Genomic DNA, 11827 nt, shown 5'->3' with positions numbered 1-11827 from the left:
GGGCTGCCCAGCTCCACCCCGGCACGTCCGAAGACCCCTACTCCAGAGGGATTAAACCCCAAGAGGCCGCAGGCAGCAGAAGTGACGGGAGGGGCACACAGGAGTCCGAGCCCACTCGGCTGGCCAGTCCAGGAGGGAGGACGTTTATTTGACATTCACGTAGTGGCTGTACACGGTCTATAAATAACGGGGAGCACAAGTATTTACACCCAGCCCTCGCTCGCCACCCCCTCCCCTCGCCTCAGCATGGGCAGCATCTGCAGACAAGTAATCGCACCGCCCTCTTCAGCCCGCCCGGGGGCGCCCCGGGGCCTGGGCCCAAGACGCCCCCACTCTCGGTCCCTCAAGCCAGCGAATGCTCCAGGTCAAAGGGAGTGGGGGCAGCAAGTGCTGGTGACGCGGGGGAGGGGGCGGGACTGCCCGCCCGGCAGCCTCCAGCCGGCACCGGCCCCACTTTCACCAGCCCCTGCGGGCGGGGGAGGGCTTCGGCCCCCCTGGTTCACCAGGGATGGGGGCTATACCAGAAGACCGCTGGAGTGCACGGCCGGAGGGGCTGGGGGTAGGCCCTGCTGGGCGGGGGCACAGTTTTTCCTGGACGGTTAAAGTGCCAAGGACACAGAAAGGGGCAGACAAAACACAGCAGGACACAAGAACGGTACACGCGAGTGGGTCCGGGAGGCCCAGGGGCAGCAGCCCTGGGGGGGGCAAAGCAGGGAGGGAGGAGGTCAGCCGGACCCACTGGCCACACGCACAGACGTACACGCTCACACACTGGAGCTCAAGCTGGGGACGGGGCTCACAGGAGACCCGCGCGCCCACGCCGGAGCCCGAGCCGAGCCGGGCCCAGGGCTCACAGAGCACGCGCACGTCCAGTCACGGGGACAGGCGGTCTCCGGGGAGCGGGCGGGGGCAGGGGCGGCCGCCCCTCCATCAGCTGGAGACTGGCCGCGGGGGCTTGCTTCGGCTCTCGGCCTCCTTGCTCCGCGCGGCAGCCACGTAGGAGAAGAGACACAACACGGAGTAGCAGATCTCGTGGGCCTGGGGGAGACAGAGGCGGGCCCGTCAGCGCCGCGGGGGGCGGGGCCGCGAGTCCGGCGCGGGCAGCTTCCTCGGGGCCTCGGCACCACCAGTGACTCCTCCTCCTTCCGGCCGCCATGCCGCCGGCTCCTCCCCCGGGCTCGGCAGGGCCCACCCCCCTCCTGCGGGAAGGACCCCAGCAGCCCGGGGGGCGGGGCACTCACCATCGGCGTCTTGTACTTGTGGCTCACCACTTCTTTAGTTTCAGGAACTAAAACCGGGCGGGCAAGAGACAAAACAGAGAGTTCAAAACGGAGCGCCCCGGCTCAGGGGCGGCGGGCCCCCCGGGAGGCAGCGCTGGGGCCCGGCGTTCCCTCCCCTCTCGGTGGCCACAGACGCGGCAGCCAAGGCTCCCTCCCGAGCCTCCGGGAAGCTCTGCAGCCGCCGCGGGGGCGGGACCCTCCTGCCTGGCCAGCGCCCGGTGCCCTCCGTGTGCCCCCCGGCCCGCGCCGCACCGGGGAGCCGCTGCTCCGAGCTCCCTCCCCCGTCTCCCCCCATCCCTGCCCAGGAGCCCCCAGGGCTGGAAGAGGAGGAAGATCGGAGGCGATGCTAAACCCACCCGGCTGGTAACGGCTCCTCCCCGCGGTGGGAGGGAGCCAGGCCCGCCCGTGTGAGGGAGAGCGTCGGGGCTCTGGAGCAGACGCACCGAGCGGAGGAACAGGCGAGCACAGCACCCAGAGAGGGGAGCGAGGGGAGCGGCAGGCAGAGGACACACAAGACCGCGGCCCACAATGCCCCGCGCGGGGGCCACGGGGAGCGACGCGCGGCCCCTCGGGCCCAGGAGCAGGGAGAGGGGAAGGAGCGCACCTAATCCTGGCCCGGGGACAGGGGTCCCAGGCCAGCAGAGGCCAGGATCGAGAGGGAGAAGCTGCTACCCCGAGGCCTTCTCCCCAATTGGGAGCCCCCCACTGGGGGGCCCCCCCGCAGGAAGAAAGGGGGAGCACTCACAGAACCAAGGAGCCAGCACAGGGGGAGTGAGTAGGGGGAGAGGGGGGGGAGAGAAAGGGAGAAAAGAGAGAGTCAGCAATGTGCCTGCAGGGAGCCCCCCGCCTTTTGGGGGGCTGAGGCAGGGGGCCGGCCAGTGCCAGCTGAGATCACTTTACCTGCTGGAGAACGAAGGTTTTCATAGCAGCGATGAAGGGGCACAAGAGAGTGAAGCACAAACACAGCAGGAACTCAAAGCCCCGGGGTGATGGCCCCGCTTACTACTCCTGGCCTGGGGGTGGCCGGCCGGGCCCCCTCTCCCAGCTGGGAGCTGCCTCTTCTCCTTGGGGGGCCTGAGCCGCCCTAGCTTCCTTCACTGGGCCTCAGCCTATCCCCCCTCCCTTCCCTGGGACCTTCCCGGTGAATCTCCTGAGGACGGAGATTTCACAGCCTGAGCTGGAGCACGAGGTGGCCGGAGCAGCGGCTGGGGGGCTCTGGTGGGCTACCCCCCACGGCGGGTCCGGCCCGGGCCCGGGAGGCCCTTCTCTCCTGGCACCTGCGTCCCTAGCCCCTGTCTGCGGCCTCTGCCTTTTCCCTGCTCTGGGGCCTACTCTGTCTGGGCGCCATCTTGCCCGCCAGCCCCGCGTGCGCCAGCGCAGAGGTTTGAGTTACTGCCATGTGAGTCCAGACCTAAGAGCAAAAGAGGGTAATTACCAAATTCCTCCAGGACAAAGACGCCTCGGACTGTATTGCACTTTTTAATGTGATTCAGCTCTATGAAAACCTGCAAAAGAGGGAGGGAGGATGGCGTCGGACCTCAGCCGCCTGGGCCCGGAGCCCGGCCTCCCAGCTGCAGCCCGCCCCGCCTCGGGAAGCCATTGCCCAAGGAGAGAATTCACACACACAACTCAAAAGGCTAAGAAGCGAAGACAGCAGAAAGGGCGAGTACCTTCCGCTCCTGGCCGGAGGAGAAAGCATGGGAGAGAAATGAAGGCGTTAGTTTGGCTGACCACCCCCAACCCTGCGGCCCCTCTCCTGGCCTGGGCCGGGACCTCGGGCAGGCCTCTGCACCCCGGGGCCTCCCGGCGGGCCCACCCAGCGTCCTCCTCCGGCGCAGAGGGCTGGCACGGGGGAGACTCCCCTCAGAGCGCAATGAGCTGGAGCGGCCCTCTGGAGCAGGGGCTACTGACTGGTGGCCAGAATGGGGGCTTTCTAAGGCCCGCACTGCCTCCAGTTTATGGGCTGAAGAGAAAAGGAGGCCACGAGGACAGAAGTCGAGGCTCGAAGCCCCTTCTCTCTGGGACAGCGTGGAGGACAATGTGCAGACATCCAGTCGGGACGGTCATATTTAGGCCCAAGAGGATGAGCGGGGAACCATGAGGGGATGGGGCGGCCAAGCCTCATCGGGCTGCAGGAGGGATATAGAGAACACAGACGCCCTTTTCCCAGAAGGCCCTGGAACCCTCCTGGATATGAGAAGGCCTGAGGTCAGCTTCCTAGAAAATTCCCAAGCCCTGCTATGGAAAGGCACTTGGGGAGCTAGGTGGGCACCCTCCACTGCCCAGAAGGTTCCACTGAAATCAGCAGCGGTGAAAGGCCGGGAGCTAAGAGAAGGTCCCGGTCCTACGGCAGGGTCACCTTCGCTGGGCATCCCCTGCCCGCTCAGGGGTGGCAGTGGAGGCACATGAGCAGCTATGGCTCGAGACCCCAGGGAGAGGCGTGAGAACAGCAGGGAAAGGAAGGGAAGCCACCTGGCTGAAGAGACAGCTGAAAGGGGCCCAGGAGGAGGCGCTGGCTGCAGAATGGAATTAGCTTAAGGAAAAGGAACACGGTGTTAAAAAAGACCGAGAGGAAGAAGTCGTGGGTCCTATAATGGAAGCACACGGGGGAGAGGCGGAGGGGCCGCTGTGTCCGGAGAGCCTGCAGAGTCAGGGACCAGTAAGGGAAAGGAGCGGGGAGGGGAAGCATATGCGGGAGGGGAGAGGCAAGAACCCCCCAGTGCAGGACAGACACCAGCTTTACACACGGAGAGACGGGCCGGGCCACACTCACAGAACAGACCGCACCAAGCAAAGAAAAGCACCCCAAGAGCCAGGGTGGGGGGGGGACACGGAGAGGGGTCGAGGGAGACGCTCCCCCTCACACTGCCCTCGGGAGCCTGACCCCGATCTCCTGCTCCCTCTGGCTGCCTGCAGCTGGGAGGGGCCGCTGCCCACTGCCCAGGCCCGCCACGGGCACCAGCTGTCCCTCTCTCTTTCTCTCTCTCTTCCCTGGGGTGGCCCTGGGGGCCCTGCCCCGCACCCAAGGAGTGGGCTGCAGGGCCTCCTGCTGTTCCTGCCAACCTACCTGACTATGCATGAACTTAAGGTTGATGCCCTCCAGCGTAACCTGAAGCAAGCCACCCTCGCCTGTCCTCATGTCCTGCACTGGGAACTCACCGCCCAGCTCGGGACCTGTATTGAGGAAGGAGGCTGTCAGGCCCCGGGGAGCTCCCTGACGGCATTCTGACCCCCCAGAAAGGTCCTGCTTCCGAGGCGGGGAAGGGGGCTCTCACCTGGCTTGGCGCTGTGCTGTCGAGCTGCGGCTCGCTCCATGCTGTCCTTCACGCAGTAGTACAGCTCCCGACACTGCAGCACATGGGGAAGGGGGTGGTTAGGCCAAAGCCCAGCCCCGTCCAGCCCCCCCCTCCCATCTGAGCCACATAAGGGGTCCTCCCCGCACCCTCCAGCCCAGGGGACGCAGCCTGTACCTTCTTGGTGTAGAACTTGTTCAGCTGCGTCTCGGGCCCGTTCCGTCTCCACAAACACAGCACCTTGGTCTTGGGGCAATAGGTCATATTGATGAGCTTCTCATACCACCAGCGCTCGGACACGGTCCCGATGCTGCTGCGCAAGACCACGCAGTCGTCGCACACCTGCAGTGGATACACGTGGGCTCAGCGGCCCCCCAGGTCTCTCCATGGGGCTCCTGGCCAGGTCCCAGCTGCCCCACACTGCTTCCCTTGGCCTCCACTCCTCAGAGCCTCCTGAGAGGAGAGGCCTGCAGGAAGAAGCCTGGTGGGGTGGGAAGGACACGCCCGGCCCTTCCACTTCTGATGTCCTGGAGGAGCAGAGGCTTCTCCCCGCCAGGGAACGGGGGCCCAGATGAGAGTCCCGATCTCAACACTGACCAATGCATGAAGGCGCTTCTAGTGGCTTCTGCCACTTTTTCTTTTTCTTTTCTTTTTTTTTTTTTCACCTCCTAGTCACTTCTGAATAAATCTTAGTCCCTCAGACTGCCCTGGTATTATTCCATGTGACAAATACATTTTGCCTAGGACAACTGCGTTTAGCTCTGCAAAGTTGAACGTGTTTTAGAGAAAATAACTCATTTCTGTAAGTGGCTTCGAAGGACTTTGCTCATGAAAAGGGAGTAGAAATACCCTTGGTCTAAACCAAAGACGCCCAAGGCCGGCAAAGAGACTGTTAATATTCAAGAGTGTTACTGTGGATTCCATGAAGTGGAGATACGCCACCGTGAAAGAGAAGGTCAAAGCAGCTCAATGAGAACTGGAAGCTCCTAAATTCTAGTACAGCTTCGCTGGGCTTTTTTTTATCTTGCAGGATTTTTTTCAGTAGTATTTTATCTTGCAAATACTTATAAAGATGGTTGTCAATATTTGTTTTTATAAGTCTTTGTATTCCAGACTTTTCTCCCTCCTTCCCTTACATCCTCTCTCCCCAAGATAGCAAGTAATCCAATATAAGTTAAATATGTCTTGGCTGTGATTTTAAGCCAAATATCATGTTTCCATTTCACAGCCTGAAAAACAGAAAGGAACACACTGCCCCATATGCCAGAGCAATAAGCCAACAGGCCTGAGAGGGGGCAAAGAGATGCTCGGGGCACCAGGACATGGTTCAGATGTTTAGACACCAGTGCGATGAATCTTTAGCTCAGGGCATGGAAATGGCACCTGTTGCTGTCCGCTATGGCCAGTGAGCTTGGGGCAGCGGTCTATGACCTCAACGTGATCAGCATCAGACAGGCAGAGGGTACGTTTGTGTGTGGAGCCCTGTCCTGGGGCTGGCACGCTTCTGGGGGTCCGGGATTGTCCTAGATCCAGAGCATGGTTGGGAAGCCCTGGCGGGAGGGATGTGGCAAGCTCTGAGCCCTTGCGCAGAGTGCCCGGCTGGAGCTGAGGAAATGAGATTCTTCACAGGCACGTCACAGGGAAAGTGCCTCCGAGTCCCCAGTTGGCTAAAATTGGCATCCCATCCAGCCAAGGACTGGCAGGGCAGGTGTAGTCTACCAGAGACTGCCAGCCCCTCCCGCAGCCCCATCAACCTGTGGCTTACATTTCTTTTTTCAAGATAGGCCTCCTAAAAAACCTTAAAAATAAATAAATAGATAGGCTTCCTCTATTTGGCCTCCTGATAATCAGGAAAACCAAGCCCAAATGAGCCAAACTGGAATGTTCTTCTAATCTGGTGGAGGTAGTGGGGTGGGGAGGGGGCTAATCATTGGATCCTGAAATCACTAAGCAACAGATATGTTTTGAAATTCCAAAGAAATCAACCTGTGGTAAGAAATCACTTGTCACTTTCCCACTGTTACTTGGTCCAAGTGATTTCAAGTGCACTTCGGCCCTAGCTCTAGTCTCCTATAATCCTATGATCCCACGGACAAATGTCCTCTGGTTTCTCAGCTGGAAGAAGTCTATTTATTCTTCATGTTTCCAACTGATACCCACCTCCATGAAGAAGATATCCCCACTGGTGTCCGTCCCTGCATGCACCACAAAGGTCTGTTTCTTGATATGACGGCTGCCGCTCGGCTGCAGAGACACGTCCCTCCCATTCTGGTGGAGGAGACACCTTTTAGGGACTGTCCTTGATCCCAGTTAAGGACTCTGGGCAGAAGCACTGGAGCTGGTCAATACTGGGGCTGAGAATGGGCCTCTACTGAGCCTGGTCTCACTGTTAGCTCTGGTCTTAACTCTCAGGAACCCCATCACCCTGAAAAGACCCCCCCAACCCCTCCCACCAGGGACATCTCCAAGATAAGAGTTTGTACTATCTGACAAGACTTATGCCCTTGGGCTCAGTACGGCCAGTGCTCTAAATCAGAATAAAAGAGCGCCTCTGGAGTCCAACGGGATGGCCAGGCTCTCCATAGGGGAAGAAACCAGCTCTCAGGAACAGGCAATCTTAGTCTGGGGTTCATGAGCTTTGCTTGTTTGTTTTTTCATATTCTGATACCTGTATTCCAATACAATTGATTTCCCTTCTTCTAGGGATTTTATACATTTAAAAGCCTTCTTCCAAGAGGAAACCTTTTGACATCACCAGGCTCAAGGGGCCCAGCTCTACAGGGTCCTCCTCCCTACATGCCTTAGGACTATCTGCCTTTCTTAAATAGAGGGTGGATGAGGATGGAGAAGAGCCCGAAGGGGAGTGCAGCATGGACTCACCAGGTTGGCCAACTGATCCAATACTTCATTTATCTGCTGGCCATAAACAAGCCCAATATGAGATTTTCCCATCAGGCGTCTCACCTTCTTCCGGATATCATTCTTGTTCACCTAGGAAGCCAAAATAAGATCTTGTTGGTGGACAGCAGCCCCCAACTCAAGGTTCGGTTCTCTGGAGGGAAAAGAGGACTACGGAGAGAGTATGTCCCTGGAATCAAGAAAGGAGCAGTGGCAAAGATCCCCTTGAGTATAACAGCATGGTGCTTTTTTACCAGAGTAATTGGAAGCAAGCTGGCTCTGGCAAGGTCATGGCACTGAGCTACGACACCTTCCCAGAGAAATGAGTGTCCCTTAGCATCCTGGCACGTTCTGGATCTGGTCAGGGCAGACCTTCACCCATTCCAAGGCTGCCCACTGTCTCATGGCAAGCCTTTGGACTTGGCGTCAGACTTTCACAGCCTTAGGAAGGGCTGCAGTTGGATGCTGCGACTCAGTGCGACCCAGAGCAGGCCCGGCCCTTCCAGCAGCCACAGTAACAAGGCTCAAGCGGACCAGATTCCCCAGCTTTCATTACCTTCATCAGAAGCATATAGGAGATGAGATTGTTCAAGAGTGTGGCCAGCAATCTATCTTCATCATCCTCCAGGCGCTTGCGGTCATGTTCTCCCAGAGACAGGTACCTGCCCAGGGAAAAAGAATCAAGTCAGCCCGGAAGCAGTACAGTAGGAAGCAGAAGAATCTGGGTTCATGTGGTCCAAACTGTGTTCTGTACCTGTCGATCATTTCCTGGGGTCCCTGATCCATGCCCATCCCTTCTCTCTCCAACATCACGGCATCCAGGAAGGCATCTTCCCAGAACTGCATCTGGTCCCACAGGGTAGAACGCTCTTTACCTGAATACCAGAAAGGCTGCTCAGGAGATCTAATGAGCCATTTGGGTATGGCTACTCAGCCACAAGAAGGGAGCCACCGCAAACCCCCAGGAAGAAAGGAGCATAGGACTCTACCCCCAATCTACAGCATGGCGGCCAGCTGCCCCAGCTGCCTCTCACTTAGACCAGCCCCTCCCAGGAAGGTGGAAAAGACAGATACATAAGGAAAGGTGGTTACTCATAGAGAAGGTCTCCATAGCTGCATCCTCTAACTGGTCCCACATGGATCCTTTGTCCCTTCCTACCAAGTTATTAGCAGGAAGGGTCATGGCAGCAAAGGAGGGAATACAGGAAAAGAAAGATAAACAGGACGTTGATAAACACCACAGTGTAGCACATTCATCCAGGATCGCTCATGGCTCATTCCTTCCTACCCCAGCAAACTGTTTGTCTTCAAACAGGCGATCGCTGTGTGTGACCCGGGTGACTGTACCAGCTCCCAGGGAACCGATCAGTTCTGTCGGCCTCAGCGCCTGCTCACCCTTGGCCCTATCTAGCCCATCCGAGCCTGCCTGCCCAGGACAGCTCTTCCCTCACTCACCGAGGAGTCCCTCATAGAGGTAGACACGCTGGCTCACATCTTCAAAAGGACGGATGGGGCTGCCCACTGCTTTCTCCTTTGTACTTGGCTTCAGACTGTGGGCTTTGCCCTGCAAGGAAGAGATGGGAGATCAGCTGCCACAGGGCAGACCGACCATCAGGAGGGCTATTACTCTAAACAGCCCAGTAACTGCTGCTTTTCTGCTCTCTCTTGGGCCTTACCAAACAGTCTGAAATGTTAATTTCCATTACTGCCATTTCTATTGTTACCTAAACTTTCCATTTATCTTTTCTTTCCTTTTTTTTTTTTTTTTTTTTTTTTTTTTAAAGCTTTTCCTTCTTATCACTCTTTATTCGAGTCCCTACCTGACTCAAGGAAAAGCTAGATAGGGTTTCTATAGAATTAACAAGAACATTCTTATATTCATTCTCACAGTATCCTTTACCAATCAGATAAAGGCTAGGGAATGAGAACGAAGCAGGCCGAGAAAAAGCAATTCTGCAAACTGATGACAGAGCTACGGTCTATTTCCTAGACAATGGCGGCTTAATATAATTGATCTCAAGACCCACTATTAGGAATCAGAACGTTTGGGCAATTGTTCTCAGCAAGCCAACCTCCCAAATAACTGAGGTCTGCCTGGCCCACAGCAAGGATAAATTTCACAGCAGGGGCAGTGACAGAAACAGCCAGAAAGCCTTCTGGGGACACAGTTGAGTGAAGGCTTGCTAGACTGGCGGTATAAATACCATGTCTTAAAATACCATCCCAAATTCTGAACTCTTTACATAGAAGTTATGGGAGGACAGGAAATGTTCATTAAAACCAGTTAGATTAGATTCAGCATTTGCATAATACTGTCAGCTTTCAGATCAACTCCCCACCCTAAGAGGACAGTAGCACTCTCTTTTATTAACAGAACATATATAGAAGGCCCTGCAGGTGAGAATGATCATCAGTATTAATAATTGATTCCATTTAAATGTCATGTTCTCGCCTCCCCACAGACCAACAGACACCAAAGCCCAAAGCTCCCTGGGGATCTCTGCTTCCCATCTCTGACCGACAAAACGGCAAATGAGCTGGAGAACCGAATGCAACAGACTACTTAATGAGAGACCAGCATGGAAAAGGCAGCCTCGCATAGACGTGGATGAGAGAGAGGACTCCAAGGGCAGCCTGGCTGGCGCCTTCTGGTGCGACCTATGGCAAGACCCTTTGCCTTCCAGGGCTTTCCAGCCTCACTTGCCAGAAAAGAGCAGCCACGAGGATCTTCTCAGTGAGCTGGCGGGAATAACTGAAACAAAGGATTCCCCCAGTTCCTCCATTATTCTACCTTCATTATGAGTGACTTCTGTGCCACCCTAGCACTTTGAATGGAGGATCCATAAGCAACTTAAACTCCAGGTCTAAACCAGAAGCCATCATAAAAGAGCTCTTTCCCAGTCACTGCTAGAAACTCTCCTCTTAAATTCCCTCCCATTTACGCAGTCTTTACCTTGCATGTGCACAGTGCACGTGGTCTCCTCCTTTAGTATACATGCTCCTTAAGAGTAAGGACTATATTTTTGTTTTTCTAAATCCCAGGTGTTTCGCAAAGTGACTGGCACACTATAGATATTTGATAAACACATTTTAGTTGATCATCAGTTTTTCCACTTCCGGCCTCTCATTCTTTTTGTATTTGTATTTTGATTTGTATTCTGGTTCCAACATTTTTACTCAAAACTGTTCTACCCAAAGTTACCGATGAGCTCTTAAATGCCCCAACTAATGGCCTCCTTCTTCCTGCCATGCTGACCACCTCCTCCGGAAAATCCTCTCCTTGGGTTTGCCCAAGTCAGCTCTTTCGGTTCTCCCAACGCCCAATCCTTTTTCAGTCTCTTTTGCCGGATTTTCTTCCTTGACATGAGCACTAACTGTCCTAGGCTTCTCCCAAGGTCTGTCTTAGTTTCTCTCTATTCTTTCTCAGTTGGAGATCTTGTCAGTTCAATGATCATTTCTCTACAGATGAGTCCCACATCTAGTTACCCAGGGCTAGTTTCTCACACACATCACTAATTTACCTGTATTTCAAACTGAATGTCCTGTAAGCACCTCAAATTCAACATGCTCATAATAGAATTCATTAGCTTGTGCCTCAAAACACCTCCCCTCACCTGAACTTCCCTCTTATTAGAGAGGGCACCACCAAGCTCACAACTGTGGCCACATCCTTGACTTCTGTCTTTCACTCACCCCACAGTTCCCATCAGTTTCCAAATCTTTCCATTTCAAATAAAGAGTTCCCTCACACACACAAAGTCAGACTCTCACTGGCTGGACTATTTCAAAAGCCTCTTCCCACTCTAGTATTGTCTCCACCTGCCTGCCAGAGGGATTTTCTTTCTTTCTTTCTTTTTTACTGAAGCAACTGGGGTTAAGTGACTTGTCCAAGGTCACACAGCTAGGAAGTGTGAATGTCTGAGGCCACATTTGAACTCAGATCCTCCTGACTTCAGGGCTGGTGCTCTCTCCACAGTGTCACCTAGCTGCCCTCAAGAGGGATTCTCTAAAAGCACTGGTCTGACCATGTCACACACCCTGCCTCAATTACATAAATGGCAGTGACTCCCATTATCTCCTTACTCAATATAAAATCTTGTTTGTCATTTAAAACCCTTCCCAGCTTTCCAGTCTTTTCACATCCTCCTCCCCTCTGTGCAGCTGGTGAACCCACCATACTGGCCTTCTTTTGGCTCCTCACACACAGCAGGCTGGCTCTCCTACCCAGAATGCTTTCCTTCCTCAACCCCCTTTCCTAGAAGCTCTAGCTTCCTTTAAGACTCAGCATCAGCATCACCTCTTACAGGAGGCTTTCTTGTTCCCCAAGTTGTTAATTCCATATCTCCTCTTCATCCA

The 11827-nt window shown here is 55.4% G+C and overlaps 1 protein-coding gene across 34 annotated transcripts in view; it reads right to left on the bottom strand.

Moving 5' to 3' along the window:
* Positions 1 to 122: 122 nt before the first annotated feature.
* Positions 123 to 11827, bottom strand: part of MADD (MAP kinase activating death domain) — a 40102-nt gene continuing 28397 nt past the window's right edge. For 14 of the 34 annotated variants that reach the window (XM_074273840.1, XM_074273839.1, XM_074273842.1 and 11 more), the window contains 12 exons: positions 8927 to 9035; positions 8564 to 8626; positions 8226 to 8346; positions 8028 to 8133; positions 7454 to 7564; positions 6734 to 6841; positions 4751 to 4915; positions 4556 to 4628; positions 4348 to 4454; positions 2716 to 2785; positions 1242 to 1288; positions 123 to 1038 (listed from right to left, as the gene is read on the bottom strand). In XM_074273840.1, coding sequence (XP_074129941.1) covers positions 931 to 1038; positions 1242 to 1288; positions 2716 to 2785; positions 4348 to 4454; positions 4556 to 4628; positions 4751 to 4915; positions 6734 to 6841; positions 7454 to 7564; positions 8028 to 8133; positions 8226 to 8346; positions 8564 to 8626; positions 8927 to 9035 — 1188 coding nt within the window. In that variant the 3' untranslated portion in view covers positions 123 to 930. Of the gene's footprint in view, positions 1039 to 1241; positions 1289 to 2715; positions 2786 to 4347; positions 4455 to 4555; positions 4629 to 4750; positions 4916 to 6733; positions 6842 to 7453; positions 7565 to 8027; positions 8134 to 8225; positions 8347 to 8563; positions 8627 to 8926; positions 9036 to 11827 lie in introns of those variants that run through there. The other 20 variants (XM_074273860.1, XM_074273861.1, XM_074273862.1 and 17 more) reach the window with 4 other exon arrangements.

Source organism: Sminthopsis crassicaudata, chromosome 6 (genome assembly GCF_048593235.1).
Source record: "Sminthopsis crassicaudata isolate SCR6 chromosome 6, ASM4859323v1, whole genome shotgun sequence".
NCBI classification, from domain to species: domain Eukaryota; kingdom Metazoa; phylum Chordata; class Mammalia; order Dasyuromorphia; family Dasyuridae; genus Sminthopsis; species Sminthopsis crassicaudata.
Note: the sequence above shows the minus strand (reverse complement) of the source record. Positions and strands in the feature narration are given on the sequence as shown.